An 18,677-nucleotide genomic window follows, 5' to 3' on the forward strand; every position below is an offset into this window, starting at 1 on the left:
GACTCTGCCTCCATGTTAAGAAAATTGTCTATATTTCACAGAACGTTCCAGAGCATTCTATCGAACATTCTGGGACATTCCACGGAACATTCCAGAACATTTTAGAATGCCGAGTCAAGAAATCGGTTTTAAACAGCACAAGCTGTTGTGATATTCTAGAAAAAGAGCAAGGCTGATATTACGGTCAGGGAAGTATATTTTCCAATATTTCGAAAGGCACGGCCCTTTTTCTTCAGGGTATTGTTGAGACTGACCCTGTGGCAAGATAGTTTACAATAGATACCAGTCCTGAAAGTCTAGGCTAAAGTTACATAAACAAAAACGTTACAATATAAAACTTGAAAATACAACTGGTAAATAGGCGTGAGCAAAATAGCTAAAGTTACAACGTGGAGGACGAAAAAAAAAAAAAACGTCACAATGAGTTTTTTACATAACTTAGGAAGATGAAAGACGGTAAAAATGTTCATGTCTCATCTCTCCTATTAAGACTTAAAGGTTCAAGAGCTTGACCTCTGTCGATGAGATATGCGTCTCTAGCTTTACGTACACTGTCACGATTAGATTTGATGAGTTCGAGAGGGAGAAGTAGCATGTCAGAAGCGTTATGGTCGTCAGAAAGAAAATGTTCTGAGATTGTGGTGGGTTAATAATAATAATAATAATAATAATAATAATAATAATAATAATAATAATAATAATAATAATAATAATAATAATAATAATAATAATAATAATAATAATAAATATTCCAAACAATTGCTATTTACACGTTAAAAGTATAAAGAAAGAACTGTTAAAAACCTATTTAAAATTTTATCTCGACTTAATGAAAGACACTATTTTCAAGTACAATTTCTGTAATGATTTCTTTTTAAATATTTGATTGAAAAAAAAAGACGACTTTCAAGCACAATGTTTTTGTAAAGAGAAAAAGACAAAAAGGCAAATGTCATAACGTTTAAAAAATATGAAATTCAGTATTTTAAAATCACGTCCATTTGATTAAAAGAAGAAAAAAATAAGTAAAATACGAATATCTCAAATAGCCCCTACTGCAGTTTCGATGTCAATGTCCGCGTTCTTGATATCATGTTGAATTCTTGGTAATGTCCTAGAACCTCTAAGACAGACAAGTGCAGATCTTAATAGTGCGAATGAAATTCGGCTTCTGATCTATAACGTGGTTTCGGCTTATTGCTTCCCTTTCTTGATAGCAATTTGCACCGCTAATCGACTATGGTATCTCAAGCATTCCTTGCCCATTCCGCCGGTTGTAGTAAAGACCAAAGGTGTAAATGTTCCATGCTCAATGTAGAGAACTCTCCTTGAGTGCAGGCGCTTTTTCTTATTCTCATGCGTACGATAGATCTTTTGCGGCTCCAGGTCCTTGTATACGATTCAGCATTGGGATGGAAAACCCTCACATCAAAGAATGCCGATCGTTGTTGCTCCCAGAACCCACGTGCATGGATATCCAATCTCCCATCTTCTGCTTTGTTGGATCCTCTACTTAACTGTTCTCCAGAGATGTCTAGGAGAACTGGCTCAATCTCGACGTCACTGCAAACTGTACTCAGGAGTTCAGCTTCCAGATCTCTGGGCTCTTTGTGGCGCTGAATAACCAAACCTCCTAGTTTACAAATCATTGAGTGGTCAACTGTAAAAACTTTCCCGCAGGCACATGTGGAAGGGATATCATCCATTGGCCAGTTATAGCGTAGTTTAACAGCATCGCGGAACTACCTTTTATTCAGGTTAAAACCCAGATCTTGAAGAGGGAGGACTGAAAGCCATGCCGATGATCCTTTTTCCGCCGCCAAGTCTAGTGCTCGCTTAGTCTTACAAGGTACCTATATTTGTATATTTGTAGAAATAATAATAAATTCAAAGGTGCCATCTCCTTAATACGCTCTGTCCGGTCTTCGAGTTCCTTTGATCTTTCCCTTGTTACTGCCTGTGGTGCTGATTTTACGAGGAAATCTTCTGGTAGCTCTTGTGACTGAGATAGGATTTGTTTGACGAGGGGTGTTGTTACTTTGACTGAGGAACCGTACTCGCGGCTTGCATCAAGGCATGGGTTTCCAAAACCAAGACCACCTAGGCGGACTGGCAGCGCTAGAATGGCCCTATCTAGCTGATTACACTTGCGCTCAGTAATCACAGGAATGAGCACCTGAGATATTGCATTCTCTAGTGGCTCTAGTAGATCCTGAATGTCGGGGAGAGTTCTTAAAAAATACGTCCACACCAATGTTTGAAGCCAAAGGTGTAGGCTGCGTAGCACGCTTGTGGTTGAGATATAGCAAATTCTGCTAACGTCACTACTTCATTGACCCAATTGGACACCTCTTCGCTGACATATTCCTCTAAACTCTCAGGAACCTAACACCGCCCCGAGATGTTTCTGCCATTGGACTGTGACATTAATAGACCTTTCCTTGAAGACTTCTCTGACATTTTCTTCCTTGGTTGGTTTTGCGATAATCCAGCATTTCTTGTCGTTCAGAAAATACCCGAAATCTGGACCAAGGGTGCTAAGGACATCCCTCCACTTCTTAATTTCTGTTATAGAGCCCGCTCCACTGACATCATCTGGAAACCAGCATTGCTTCACACTGGACGCTACTTGTAGGCTCGTAATTAAGGGCTGAATGCTCAAGGCATATAGACCCATAGCAAGGGGATCACCCTGTGTTGTTTCTTCTGCTGACACGATCTCTTTACCGCCAGCGATAAATAGCCTATCTGGGTGTCTTTAGGTATTAATGGTGTAGGCTGCGATTACAGGGCATAGAATGCGGATGTTATGCAGTACGGCGGCTCTGTTAAGTGCATTGAATGCATTAGAAGCATCAGTGAGACGTACGGTATCCGTGTCATCTGTTTCAAATATAGCATGCATAGCGTGTATTGCAGCCTCGCTTCCAGATTTTTGTCCGGCACACAGCTGGAGTGAGCCGCTCGCCTCGACAACATCCTCTTTGGCGACTATCACTATGCACTTTCCACAGATTCTCCTAATTACCTCTCCGACTCCTATAGGTCTGACAGCGCCTTCGCCTTTATCCAGTGGAATAAGGCGGCTAGCTACCAGGGACGCTATGGTCGAAGGGTCGATGTATTGTGTACATAGAGTCCTTATCATGGTTGCGATTGCATCACATAGCCTTAAAGATGACTGTTTAAAGGACTTACAGGCGAGGATTCCTCTGAAGCCATTTGCGTCAACCCCAGAGGGGCCTCCTGCTCCCTTTGTTCTCAAAGCAGCTTCCCTGACCATCTCACCATTAAGAGCGCGTGCACACAAAAATCGAACATTGTGCGGCAAACTTTCAAATTTTGAAAATAGCTGAAACTTTGGCTATTAGTAGTCCATATTGAGTTATTCATTGCTGTGTGGTTCATTTGTAAAATAACTTTTTGATTTGGCAGAAAATGACCAAGATTGATTTCATAGCCAGACACGAGAAAATTCGGCCTGAAAAATCAGTCATTTTGAAGCAACCCACTTGCCCTTCTGATAAAGCTAAGAGACATCTATTTGTTATCAGCTTGTTCTACAACCTTTTAAGGTTTTATCTTTTAATTCCCATCAAGATCGATCGAGTTTGTAACACTGAGACCGACCAGAATAAAAGGGACCCGTAACTCTATTGAAATCGCTTGCCAAATTGAAAACATAATTTATCCTACTACCTTTATCACAAATCCAATGAAACTGTAAAAGTGAAGTAAGGAGGAAATGGGCTTTTAACTAAAATAAAATTTTTTCTGATGAAAGTTAATTGTACTCTGTGGAAGAGCGCTCAAAATCTGACAAAATCGCAAAATCAAACCGAGATTGCGTGACGCACCGTGACAAATATTGCAAACGTATAATAAGATATTTAACAGGGAGCCCACGTCACAAAATGTGGTTTTCAGTGAGGCCCTGCATAAATCTAACGTAAGAATACAAAAAAATTACAAATATAGCTATCTAAAAAATAAAAAGTAAAAAGGATAAGATCGATAAAAAAGTCTACATGTTTCTAATAAGACGTCTAAAAACTAAAAAATTGGAAATGTTCCTAATGCCGTCTGGGAGAGCGTTCCAGTCATCTACCGCATGACAAATCTTACGTATTTCGGGAAACATTTAGAGCTTTAACTCAGACCTAACCGGATGGAAATACATTAATGGCCTTCTTATTGTTGCTGTTTTTTTATTTTTCATCATTTTGTTTGATAACTAAAATGTTTAACAGCATATTTGTTTCATGCAAGCTTTCCCTCTCTCCCTCGCCAATTTTCACGTAGCCAGTGGTAAACATATTTGTCTCTTTACTTGGATGATTACGAGTTTCTTTACGAGGAGTTTCTTTACGAGTTTAAAACAAAAAAACCAAAAAAAAAAAAAACAACAATGATCACACATTATAGAAAGCTGGCAAAACAGAGACTAATTCTCTAGTTTTTGTTTAATATTAGACTCGGAAATAATTATTTTGCTCACTCTTGAAATGAACTATTTGAGCGTGTTGCTATAAACGAGTTTGAGTGTTCCACGCAAAAGTTATGGAGTTTTTCCCACCGAACTTTCTTACTTAGAGTGACGCGCTTTGTAAAGCTACAACTAGTTGCAAAAAGACTTGAGACACTGTAACATATTTGGCCTTAAATGAAGTTGCCGTGATCACGTGCTTTCCATTCCCCCTCCCCCCCTTATCAATGTTGTTAGCAATGCAAGATGACGCTCAAAATTTGGAGGAACAACTTTGTATGGAGGGGAGGGAGGGGGGTACTGTCATGTCTCACAGATTTATGAGCGGCAGCAATTAGAAGTGGTAAAGGGCGATTTTTGGTTGGAGTGTCTCACTATTTTTGCAACTGGTTGTAGCTAGTTTTCTTGTATTGTGCAGCACTAACCGATAGCAGCATTCACATCCGATAATATATGACTCCTACAACATTTGTGAGCTAGTCATTAACACCAAGCTTAGCTCACTTTCAGTGTTAAAGTTACGGAACATCTGTGAAGCCAGTTCGGACTTGACACATCAGAAGTTAAAGTCAAACGGAAAAAGCCATTCGTGGACACCATTTCAAACCTGGTGCCGGGCTGCAGTTGTCAAGCCAGCAAGTGCTCGTCATGAAAACAGTACATGTTGTTAATCTTTAAGGCAGGAAAACACAAACCGTTTTATTTATTTGTTTATTTGTTTATTTATTTATTCACCACGACATACCTTCATAGAAAGTTACAGTGAATAATAGACTAGGATCTTACATACGTTTAGTTGTAAATGTGGAGGTTTATTTAGCAGTAATTTTTTATTGCATATATGCCATTTACATGTATGACTCCCTAACGCGGAAAGAACTTGAAGGCCGGAGTTTTATGAAATACAGTGTTCTAAAAGAGTACCCGTCCTTCGAGTACTCGCCTCCTTCCAGGAATCGCTCCCCTTGACGAAAATATTTCAAATAATCGCCCCTCTCGAATAATCGCCCTCACCCCACCCCTCTCAGCATCTCCTTTTTTTATCCAGCAAAACTGATCAGTGACGATTCAAGCTCTGACGCCAAGAATATCTTATTGACATTGAAAATTAATCAAGGAACCAAATTTAAAACACTTTAAAAGCCTATTTTCAGTTTATTTGATGCGATTATATCCTGATCGGTTTAATAATAAAACAAAATATGTAGAACACAAATTCTAGAGAGCAATATTTGAAATAATCGTCTCCCTTGAATAATCGCTTTTGCTCGAATAATTGCCCTCTTTTGGTGTGAAAAAAATCACCCCGGCTTTGTTCGAGACGACATTTATACTGTATACAAGTAGCTGAAATTTTGTTGCCAATCAAAGCTGTCATAAGTAGGCAATAATAACATTTATTGTCATGATCAGATCTCATGCTAAATAAGACGAGTGAGTAAGTAGTTCTCACAACCGAATAGAATAAAGACAAATCATCTCACCCGCAACAAACAAATAGGTAAACTTCGAAAGGAAACTACAGTTAAAGCATTGAGAAGTCTGAGACAAGAACACCTCCCGATGTCTCGCGATGTCATAACTTTTTTTTTCCTGGGAGTTATGAATTTGTTTAAACAAAGTACGAGCAAAGTTTCATATAATACGGGAAAACCATTACATTCTCAAAAGAGAATGCTGTTGTTTTATGAACAGCATCAATATCGAGTTCGGGCTTATAAAATATCCGTAAAACGCAATTGTAACCTCTGTCACGATCTGTCACGCAATCTCTTATTTGCCTGTATTTCAGAGGTCTTTAGCGCTCTGTTATAGACAACGATTTTATTTCCCCAGAACAAACGATACATCAATTAAAAGTCCATCTCTTCCTAACTTTACTGTTAAAAGTTCATCCCATTCGTGATAAAGGTAGCGTGGTAAATAATCTTTTAAATGTAGCTCGTCATTTCAATAGAGTAACAGTGGGATTACGTTCAGGTCCCTCTCGATGTCACAGTTTTTTCAAACTTCATAGAAATAATACAATCAAATCGAGAAGAGATGTAAAATAAGCTGATAATAAGTGGATGTCTTCTTGCTCTACAGTTAAGGCGAGAGGGCTTGCTTAAAAATCGTTAATTTTCAAGTCGAAACTTCTCGTGACTAGCACCGAAATTTATTATAGTCATTTTCTGCCAAAACAAAAAGTTTTTTGACAAATTAATTACATTGCAATAAATAACTCAGTGTGGACTACTGATAGCCAAAGTTTGAGCGATTTTGAGTTTTTACACTTTTGCCGCTATTTTCCGATTTTGTTTGATTCTTGTAGGCATTCGCTCTTAATTTCTAAGTACACTGATTCCGGAAACTCATCGTCGATCGGCCCGAAGAGTAACGAACCTAGTTTTGCTGGTTGTGGAATGGGATGTTTCTGTTTTAGCTGCGTCATGATCTCGTCTGTTAGCGCTAGCACACCACCACTGATCGTTTGATACAGGCATCGCATCGCTGAGTTGATTGGGCCTTCGAGCACAAGCTTGGCAAAAACGTTAGATCTATCAGGCGGGTAGAAGGATTTTGCCTCTTTTAATATCTCAGTTTCCGTCTAAATGGTACTCTTGTCAGCAAGCTGAAGGTTTTCAATGTTTTTTTTTTTATTAAAATGTCTTTTTTCCAAATTCAGAAAATATTTTGTTTTTTTCTCTTTCATTGTACCAGCGAGACTTGGATCTTATAACTGTTTCACGAGTTTTATATTTGGATATTTCTTCTTTTTGGTGAATCTTAATATCTAATTCGTTAGAAATGTCAGTTATGTCTGTTTCCGATAGATTGTTTTCTTCCAGTCTCTTTTGAAGAGATAATATACCGGCTTCTAAGCTCGACTCCTGTGATTTCATTTTGGTTTTTTTTTCTTTGCGTAGTAAAGGGAGCTTGATCGAATTTGCATTTTCATAGTGTCCCAAAAGAGAACGGCGTCAACCTCTGTGTCATTTTTGTAATCATTCACCACATCATTGATTGTTTCCTTGATTAAGTCAACATACTCGCTATCTAACAAGAAGGAGGTATTCAGTTTCCAGAAAATTTTTATCTTTTTTCTTTCTCTTTACTCGTACATTGTACATATTTGGTATTTTATATATAATATTTTTTTCTCTTTTATTAGCTGTAATTATTGTAAATTAGTAACGCAGGTCCACATCAGCCAACGGCTGCCAGTCTTTTTAACCTGCGAGATCAAATAAAGTATGTTTGTATGTATGTATGTATGTATGTATGTATGTATGTATGTATGTATGTATGTATGTATGTATGTATGTATGTATGTATGTATGTATGTATGTATGTATGTATGTATGTAAACATGGTCCCCTAGGATTTACATTATTTGCGAGATGTAGTGTTATTAGAGAATGGTCAGTTTTATAGCCAGGTAAAATGTCCGCTTTTAATTTTGAAATTGTTGTACTTAAACTGGAACTGGTCAAGAAGAAGTCTAGACGGCAGTACACATCAGGTTTCCTCCTTCTCCAGGTAAATTTTTTGAAACGTTTGGATTAAGGACACGCCATATATCTACTAGATCTAACAAGCTAGCAATGTACCAAACTTCTTTTAACGAGTTTTTATGACTGGTCGGGTTTCCCCCAGATTTGCCTTTTTCAACCTCCAGAACCAAGTTATAATCACTTCCAAGGACTATCTCTCCGCAGTCGAAAGAGAGAAGCTGATTGAGCACACTTTTAAAGAAGGTGGGATTATCGTCATTTGGCGCATAAACATCTACTAAAATCACAAAAAATCCTAAAATTCTATGTTCAAAAAGTATACAAGTTCCTGCACTACCACTTGAATAGCTGCTCAAAACAGCTGAGAAACCCCATTCTGAAGTCCACAAGATCTCTTTCTCTTTAGTACAATGAACTTCTTGAAGAAAATAAATCGTATAGTTTTAACTTGAGCCAGCGAAAGGTCTCACGCCTTTTCATGGTATTCAACAGCCCTCGCACATTTAAGGAACACATCACTAAATCATCAACGTAAGTGTTGATTGTAATGAGGTGTAGATGAAGACTATTGGTAGGATTTTCAAAGGCGGTAAAGATATGCATGACGCCTAACACCTTGCATAACGTAGCATTATTTTTGGACGTAACCAGAAAAAAGCATTTGAAGAAGCCAAAATAAATTATGTACATAAACAGAACACGAAAATACACTGACAGACAGACACCTTTATTTAATTTAAAAGCTCAGGGTAGTCCCTTCAGGAGCTACAAGCACCCTGTTATCAGTGGGAGCCCTGAGCCCTACACATAACAAAGTACATAAAATTCATCTTGGGTTGGGAAGTATACAAGATTCAGTAAACAGGACCGGGAAAACAGACTTACATTTAACTGCACGTAAACCAACAAAAAGGCGTTCGCTATTAGACTAAGGTCTTTTGATGATAGAGCCATGTAGCTCGATCTCTTCAGAGTCAATATCGCGAGGCCCAGTAAAAACTCAATTTTCCAATGCGCACCGTTCTTATGAGGCGGTCTGGCTTCGGCTGAAAAGCGCATCACCGCCCGCACAAACAAATACTACATCGATAATATGGAGTATGCATTATTGGAAAAATAAAAATAAATAAATATATATAAACGGGGAGAAAATATCCATTTCTCCTAGAAATGATATCAGTTGTAATAATTATGTAAATTTTATATTTCCGAAATGATCATGATTACCTCTAAATTTCTAGTGTTTTTCCTACTGGCCAAAGCTTACCTCGAATGTATAATTTGTTTGGTTTTGCCTTACTAAAGGTAGCAGAAATTATATTTTTCCTGGCCTTTCTGAATGTGTCCATTTAATTCTTTCTTCTTTGTACGATTTCATGCAGAAGGTCTTAAGGAGGCTCGAGGCAGTTTTTTTGGACTTAGGGTGGAAGTTTTGAAATTACAATCTCGTATACAAGATAAACTTCGATCTCCTTCATACTACATCATCATTTCAACATATGATCAAAGTTAATTTTCTCATTGGTTTCCAAGCAACAGCTATTACCATAGCAACGGAAGCGCATAGCCCCTCATTTTAAACATTGTCGATTATCTCGAAATCTAGTCAGACACTTTATGACGAAACTTTAGGGATTTAAACTACTTAATCTAGACTACTTGTAGGCGAAATTAGAAAAAAATCTGTAAGAGCGTTTTCAAGTAAATAATGAATCAATTTTTACCGGGTGATTTTGTTTATTCCGACATTTTTCACCAATATCTCTGGCAAAATAAAACTTGACACTTTGTCTTTTCTGTTAAAAGGTCATTCCTCATAGCAAAACATTCTAATTGTATATTAAGCTTCATGGGTGTCTCCGATTTTAAGATATTTACGTTTAAAAACAGTGAAAATAAAGCGCAGACGAATGAAAAAGTTCCTACTTTGCATAAATCGAGATATCTTTAAATTGCCACCACAGATTTTTCTGTTAAATTACAAGCGGTTAAAGTAATAATTCTTTTCGATATCTACGCAAGTTTCACACAAAACTTGTGTGAATATCCAAAAGAATTCTTACTCTAACCGCTTGTAATTTAACAGAAAAATCTGCCGGGGTATTTTAAAGATATCTCGATTTATGCAAAGTAGGAACTTTTTCATTCGTCTGCACTTTATTTTAACTGTTTTCAAACATAAGTATCTTAAAATCGGAGACACCCATGAAGCTCAATATACAATTAGAATGTTTTGCTATGAGGAATGACCTTTTAACAGAAAAGACAAAGTGTCAAGTTTTATTTTGCCAGAGATATTGGTGAAAAATGTCGGAATAAACAAAATCACCCGGTAAAAATTGATTCATTATTTACTTGAAAACGCTCTTACAGATTTTTTTCTAATTTCGCCTACAGGTAGTCTAGATTAAGTAGTTTAAATCCCTAAAGTTTCGTCATAAAGTGTCTGACTAGATTTCGAGATAATCGACAATGTTTAAAATGAGAGGCTATGCGCTTCCGTTGCTATGGTAATAGCTGTTGCTTGGAAACCAATGAGAAAATTAACTTTGATCATATGTTGAAATGATGATGTAGTATGAAGGAGATCGAAGTTTATCTTGTATACGAGATTGTAATTTCAAAACTTCCACCCTAAGTCCAAAAAAACTGCCTCGAGCCTCCTTAATACATCTTATAAACTGTCCCCCGGAGTCGTCTTCCTAACAACAATATCTTCTTGCAATCTTTAAACCTGAGGAATCTGGCGTCTTGAGTACGCTTCTAGGTAAAGGTTCTTAGTCTCTACATCTTTAATTTTGTTGTGGAGATGGTTGTTTTGTCGTTCAAGCTCGTTTAGCTTTTCTTCGAGGTTTTCGCGTTGCCTTTAAAGATCGTCGAGCGACGTTTTGTACTTTTCTTGACTGAAGTTCAGGCTTTCTTTCAAGTCGCAAATGTCGGCTGTGGTAGACTGTTGAAAGCTCTCCAGTGATTGCGTTCTCGCTTCCAGTTTTACGAGGGTATCCTGAATTTGTTCACCAATTGCTCGATTTAATCGAGTTTTCCAAGTTTCTGGAGTATCTTTTGGAGCTTTTCTTGTACATCTTCTACCATCCTTGAGGCTGCCATGAATTCGTCGTCAACTTCGTTGACTTGCTGAGTATCAATTGAAGAATTCGGCACCGGAACCTCTAGGCTTTTTTTGCATCCGGAGTGTCTTTGCAGAGGAGTAAGAGGATCTATTTCTTCGTTTGGTTTCGATGTTTTGGAAGAAATCGGCCATTAAATTTTACAAAAAGGAAAATCTTAGCGGACGGGCCGGCCATGCTGCTTACTCCACCGCTGCACGCATGTCAACCATGAATAATTCTACCTTCCCGTAGTACAGGGTGTTTCAAAAGTTCGTTCCGATTTGTTTTCTTCTAACGTTTCATTATTTATTTTAACTACCTCTTTAAAAATTAGGTATATTATTTTTTGCTTTTTTTTCATTCGATCATTCAAATTATTAGTAACCAGAATGCCCGCCTTTTTTTTTAATGACATTTTCTAATCGCCTAGGCATAGAATGTGCGAGTTCCTTTAGCGTGTCAAGAGTCACATTTTTCCATGCAAAGCCAAGCGTAGTCGCCTCTTCAGCTCTTTCATCGTTTTGGGGGCGGGATCTTTGTACGTTGTCTCGTCAATGATACTCCAGATGTTCTCAATGGGATTGAGATCAGGAGAGTTCGCTGGCCAGCCATCCTTGGCTATAAAGTTTGGCAGATTCTTTTGACACCATCTCTGAGTTGCCTTTGAAGTGTGAGCCGGTGCTCCATCCTGAACGAATGTCATCTCTTTCTTTGAGCTAAACAGCTTCCTCTCTATCAGGCCACCTGTAACCTGACGCCTTGATGTTAACGGTTTGACTTCTTTCTCAATATCGTTTTTTGGATTTGGGTACTGGAAAAGATATTTAGGACACTCATCTGTGAATTAAAAAATTGTCCCAATCCTCTGCTGTCAGCTTCGCGTATTTCTTGGCAAATCTCAAACGGGCTTTTCTTTGCTCTTCGCTCAACACTGAGAGGTATTTTCTTTCGCTTGAAAGCCTTCCATCCTTTCCTAGTCATGTATCTCCACACCGTTATGCTCCAAACTTGGATATTTTTCTGCTGAAGATTCTTGGCAATCTTCCTTGTTGAATTGTTCCGTTTGTACTTCGCTTTCTCGATTGATTTTCGAGCACAATTCGTCAAAACAGACGGTGGCCCGCGTCTTGGTTTGTCTTCGAAGCACTCTCTTTTCGACCACTTGTTTACCCAACGTTCAGTCTTGTTAAAAAATATAGCGATTTCTTTGACTGAATGACCAGATGATCGTAAAATGGCTGCTTGAGCTCTAGCATAAACAAATGTCTGACTTCATTTTCGTAACAGAGAAAACAGAAAGTCCAGGAAAAAAATCAGAGAATAACAGCAAATTCGAGAAAGGAACAACATGCATCAAAGGCGCGAAAAAATGGCGGGAAAACGCGCGTGTGTACATTTGGCGCGAAAATCGAAACAAAGGCATCAAGTTGACAATTAAAATTGCTATTGCCACCCATTTTAATAAATTATCTACCTCAATTTATTGAAAAAGTTCTAACAAACAATTGATTTGTTTAAGAAATAAACAACTTTAAATCGGAACGAACTTTTGAAACACCCTGTAGCTTGTTGATTTCACCTTGTCTCCAGTGCGTAAGGCGTTTAGACAAGACGTCTTAATGATCTTTTGCCTTGGACTTCCCGTTTGGTTTTGGAGCCCTAGAGCAAAAGGCACAAAGGCTGCTTTGAGGCATACGTGCTGATTGTCGGAGCCGCTATTTGTTATTTGATCAATAAAGTCCCTTCCTATTTTCCCATATGGCACAAGAAATACGTTCTTTCTCTACGTTGCAATCTCGTTATAGGCATCTGTTATGATAGCGGTCGGTATAGCAATTGCAGAACCATCACTTCGTTTTCCCCAGTTGATCATAGACGGTTTGTTAACAGTGTTGTAGTCTGGAAGGCATCCCGGTCTACTTACATTGTTTTCACCTTGCTCTGTTTGCTCTTTGTCTCCTGTGATTTGAGAAGTTCTTGTTGTATGCAAATCTCTGCATAGTGTTGTTAGCAGATTAGCATATTGCGATTCACTCTCTATTTCTTCAAGAATAGATAAATCTGTATTTAAAGGGACAGTTGTAATAGCTTTCAAATTTGCACCGATTTGTACAAATCCATAGGAAAGTGAAAAGGAGATAAAAGAGGTTATCCCTTTCTAGTTTATCTCCTGATAATAAAATAAATTAAAACATTAATTATTTACAACTGTTTAAAATACCAAGCATAAAATATATAACACAATAGAAGAACTTAGTGTTCACTAGAAAACTTTGCAAGATGACATCTCAGCCGGTTCTTAAAAGTGTTCCAATTTTTTTCACCTCAGCAATTTCCTTTGGAATGTTTAAAACTATTCAAAGTTGCACACGCAAACTTAAGTTTAAAACGGTGACTTGCTCTGAAGGGCCGAAAATCATGTGCAAACGTAAAAAATACTGAGGGATGTAGGTCATTAAGTCTGTTTACTGTCTTATAACAGTAGATAAGCGTCGGAAAGAATCTTCTTTGTTCAAGTGAGGCTCGCGGCAGGTTTTTTGGACGTGGGGTGGAAGTTTTGAAATTACGTGATATGATTACGTGAAGTCTTGCAAAAGGTAAAATTTACATAATTTCACCTTTTGCACGACTTCACGTTATCATAAATATTCAAAGCACGTGAATAGCAGTGGAATAGACCGGGGCAAACAAAATAAAACTCTTCTTCGGAGAAGGCGAATGAAGACTGAAACTTGACCAAGATTCAGCCTTCTTATCTAACACCGGTTCTGGTTCCTGAGCCTAAAACTTGCGTGAGTGAATATCGAAACGAATTCTTACTCTAACCGCTTGTAATTTAACAGAAAAATCTGTCGGTGTATTTTAAAGATATCTCGATTTAGGCAAAATAGGAACTTTTTCATTCATCTGCTCTTTATTTATAACTGTTTTCAAACATAAATATCTTAAAATCGGAGACACCCATTGAGCTCAATATACATTTAGAATGTTTCGCTATGAGAAATGACCTTTTAACAGAAAAGACAAAGTGTCAAGTTTCATTTTGCCAGAGATATTGGTGAAAAATGCGGGAATAAACAAAATCACCCCGTAAAAATTGATTCATTATTTACTTGAAAACGCTTTTACATATTTTTTTCTTATTTCGCCTACAAGTTATCTAGATTGAGTAGATTAAATCCCTAAAGTTTCGTCATAAAGTGTCTGGCTAGATTTCGAGATAATCGACATTGTTTAAAATGAAAGGGCTATGCGCTACCATTGCTATGGTACTAGTTGTTGCTTGGAAACCGACTAAAAATAAACTTTGATCATATGTTGAAATGATGATGTAGTATGAAGGAGATCGAAGTTGATCTTGTATGCGAGATTGTAATTTCAAAACTTCCACCCCACGTCCAAAAAAACTGCCGCGAGCCTCCTTAAGGAACTTCAGACGTTCTTCGTGGGACATGTCTCCCACATTATTTCCAAGGGCACATTTTGATGCTCTGCGTTGAACTTTCTCCAAGGTGTTTAAGTTTTTTTAAGATGCGGTCACCAACCTGGAGAGCAGTACTCGAGTATCGGACGTAGTAGGCTTTTACAAAGTTTCGAAAACAACTCAGGATTTTTAGCACCCACCGTTCGTCTTATGAAGCCAAGCACACAGAAGTTTAATTTAATTAATTTAATAATTTAATTAAGTTTAATTATCTCTGAAAAATGTATGGTTCATTTTCACTTTGGATTTTTTTCCCTCGCATACTCATAAACCGCGCAAAAATACATTTGAATTAGGAACAATCCTGAGATGCGCGGAAGGTATGTGCAGTAGCACAAGGAGGCACCGTCCTTACTGCGCAAGTTTGACCATAAGTAAGAAAACAAAATGGGGGTTTGACAGCAAGCCAAACGACCAGTTACGTAAGAGGGAAATTTTGGACTTTCGAGGGAGTGAGTCTTCTGAACTTGAATTGTAAAAGACGCTTTTCTGAGCATCTTCAGCAAAAATTCCCGAAATTGACGAGACTACTTATACCGTACTATTTAAAGGCGATTTATACATGGAAGAGCATTTTAAACTAATGAACCGTGTTGAAATGGAGATGTTGACGACGATGATGATAATGATGATAGTGATGATGACGACCAGGATGATGACCTTGTTTGTCGTTCCTCTTACCGACAATGAGAGACTGCAGAATTCAGATGTTAAATTATTTATTTATTGTTGGATAATTGTAGGCTTGGGATTGCAAGGGATTGCAGATTGAAGGTTGGATGCTTACATACATTGGTCGGGACCTTTGCAAAACCTGCAAGTTTGAGCCAAAAGAATTCCATGGAGCTAAATATAAAAGGCCTTTGTCTGAAGATTCCCCTAGGTTTGAGGTAGGTGGAAACACACGACAAAGCGAAATTACTAAAATGAACTAGTTTTGAAGGAACACGTTTGTCAAGGAGTTGATGAACACGTTACGTTAGTCTTATCCCCTCCCCGTCAACTATTTCCCCGCTGCTTTTAGTCCAAACATTCGGACGGTCAAAAGCGAAAACGCAAAAAAAAAAAAAAGAACCTCACGAGAACTTTTAATGAGAATTCTAGGCGATAAACCCACCCCTTTCAGTATGAACGCAGCGATCAAATTCAACCCTCGTTACGGAGGAATTGGAGAAAAAAAAACCAGTCTAATCGTACTACGTCATCATTTTCTCTTCAGGTTTTCATTAAGGATGGCGGCGAGAAGAGAAATTTGGTTGTTGGCGTTGTGAGGGCAACGCACAACTTGCACAAATCAGCAGGCGAAGTGAGTGATACTATTGGCTACTTTGCATGTGATGGCCGCATCCGAAACGCCAGTGAAAAGAGATTGACCGGAGCCACCGAGATAATGGAAGGTGAATACGAAATAGACTGCAAACACTTGTAAATTCGCTATTAACTTTGTTAACGTTACAGAAACACCTAATTTGGTTATAATAACATGATTTACAATATGCGGTTATATAAATTTTCTACTCACTGCGCATGCGCCTGTCAACAATATCCGAAACCCAACTAAAGATACGTGTTTTTCTGCCGCCAATGATAATTACGGCGCAACCGCTGACCGCAACAATACAGAAACCTACAAAGTGAAATCAGCCAATCACGGCGTAAGAAAGTGATCTTCTGACCCCTAGACGTCCTTGTTTACGAAGAGGCTCATTGACAGCAGTGACAAACGCCGGTAAAGGTTAGCTGAAACTTGAACTTCCGAGAGTCCGTGTGTTAATGAAAAGCGCGGCAGTACGTTAGAAAGTACTAGAATTTGCCGACTTGGTTTCAAGTTAACAAGATAAATAAACAGTTAATCAGTTTCTGCTGTAGCAGTCATACGCGACCATCAGTCATCCCGTACAGCTCGTGGACGTTATGGTTTAACCCCGGTAAATTTTGAAAACCACAAACCTTAAACACTGAGGGTCCTTTATGGATATAAATGTAGATATCCATGGTTGTTTATCGCTGTTTTAAAATTCAGTTTTCAAAATGATGGAAGAGACAATGTTGTTTCTTTGCCTTGAAAAGAACTTGAAAGAACTCCAAATAAGAAGGAAGAGCAGAAAAAAAGACCTACGAGATCTCTTTTTTTAAAAAAAAAAAAAAAAACTGTTTTGTAGCCTCGTTTGCCTCCTTCGGATCACCCTGCAGCATTTTTCTGACCCCTAACATTCTTCTATACTAAAAAGTTCACTTTCCATTGTCTGATAGGTAAAATGGCGTATCATGGTGACTTGATTGGTTGTACAGTCGAGTTTGCTAGATTTGAAGATGGGAAAGTTCCAGTCGTTTTCACCTTAAACGAAGCAGTGATATGTGAGGCTAGGATGAAGTACGAGAGAGGAACACTAGAGCTCTACCCATTCATCGGAATGGGCCATAAACACATCAGGGTTTTGGCCAAGGTAACGGTTTCGAAACATACATGGTTTGCTAAAGTCCAGTTTCTACCGCTTGAACGTTAATTAGATTAAAAATTTTCGAAAGTTCTGGGACTTAGAGCTTGCGGGGCGAGTTGCAAGGGATATGTATCCTACAGTGTTTACTTGAAACAAAATTTGAGTTATATTTTCAACCATCGATTTCCCAGTCTTTTTATTCGAATAATACCTCTCTATATCTCTCTACCTTGCCTCGTCCGTATGCTGGTTTGGTCTCCCCTATATTTGTTTGCATATAACGAGTACCAAAGTGCTGGTTGGCTTCAAGTGAATAAAACGTATTTCCCACGGAACTTCGTTCCTCGTTCGGAAAACTTCACTTTCCGAAGAAAATTCGTTGCCTTCCAGGCAGCACTTATTGTATCAGTACGCACGCGGTCAGCGTTTCTTGATTATAATTCAAACATTTCGGAATCCGTACCAAAATCGAATATAGAAGTATATGGAAGCAGAAAACGGTATACAATTCAGAAAGGTTTTAATAGCTACCCTCATGCCTCAATCAACTATGCCTCATGTTATATTTTAGGTATGTTCTGGAAGAATCGATGAAGGAACTGTTAGGGATGCTCACGGAAATGCTGCAATTTCAAGTGCAAATATGAACGAGGCGACACCAGCTGAATTCCCAAACATACAGCAAAGCATTGACGTCATCGAAGAAAGGCAGAAACAAATTCAGACGATTGTTGGAGAACAGCAGAAGCAAATCAATGACGTCAACAATTCTTTGAGTGAAATACTGAGAATTCTACAGGACATGAGTTCAAAAAGCTCTTCAGAAAAAGGGAGTGATACCAAATGATTTACTAGTAGTAATTGCTTGAAAGAACGTTAAATAATCATCTTAATCAGTTGTTCTATACGTTTTTGCCCTCTGTTGGTGTGAGCGTTATACATAACATAAAATAACATAACATAGCGTAACGTAACGTAACGTAACATAACGTAACGTAACGTAACGTAACGTAAAGTAACGTAACGTAACGTAACGTAACATTACATAACATAACATAACATAACTATCAGAACACAACACAACATAACATAACATAACATAACATAACATAACATAACATAACATAACATAACATAACATAACATAACATAACATAACATAACATAACATAACATAACAGAACATTCCCATAACTTTATTTATACTCGAGGACCTGGTGCTTATTGTGCTCCTTGCTTAAGTAGCTAATAAGTGGAGTTTAGAATAACTAACAAATAAACAAACAAATAAATTAAAATTAAAAGGCTGTTTACATCATTATACGATATCATTTTTACAAATAGTGCCACTAAAACGGAAAGTATCAACGACAGTCTAACAGTTGCGTAGAGAGCAGTTACATACGTCAAAGGTGATCTTTCTGATGCGTGTTACAAATTTGTTAAGGGTCAGAGAAGTTCTTTGTTCATCATTTAGAGAGTTCCATATTTTTGGCCCGTAGTACCTAAAAGTGTTTAGTCCATACTTGATAGTGATAACTCTAGGTTGTACAAAAATAAATTCGCCCCGTAGGTTAAGTGATTTACTTCTGTCACTAAGTAGAGTAAGAAGCGGAGTAGGTGTTGTTCCATGAATGACTTTATAGATGAGAATACACA

General features: G+C 37.9%; 1 protein-coding gene and 1 pseudogene across 3 annotated transcripts in view; one reads left to right on the forward strand and one right to left on the reverse strand.

The window, feature by feature from the left end:
• Positions 1-18,677, forward strand: part of LOC146474745 (uncharacterized) — a 77,258-nt gene that overhangs the window by 57,462 nt on the left and 1,119 nt on the right. For 2 of the 3 annotated variants that reach the window (XM_085116457.1, XM_085116458.1), the window contains 4 exons: positions 15,321-15,467; positions 15,797-15,974; positions 16,831-17,024; positions 17,590-18,677. The exon at positions 17,590-18,677 is cut by the window's right edge and continues 1,119 nt beyond it. In XM_085116457.1, the coding sequence (XP_084972583.1) occupies positions 15,321-15,467; positions 15,797-15,974; positions 16,831-17,024; positions 17,590-17,865 (795 nt within the window). In that variant the 3' untranslated portion in view covers positions 17,866-18,677. The remainder of the gene's footprint in view (positions 1-15,320; positions 15,468-15,796; positions 15,975-16,830; positions 17,025-17,589) is intronic. The other variant, XM_085116459.1, reaches the window with a different exon arrangement.
• LOC146474749 (uncharacterized) lies at positions 297-14,547 on the reverse strand (annotated as a pseudogene).

Source organism: Pavona decussata, unplaced genomic scaffold, assembly GCF_977016875.1.
Source record: "Pavona decussata unplaced genomic scaffold, jaPavDecu1.1 SCAFFOLD_87, whole genome shotgun sequence".
Taxonomy (NCBI): domain Eukaryota; kingdom Metazoa; phylum Cnidaria; class Anthozoa; order Scleractinia; family Agariciidae; genus Pavona; species Pavona decussata.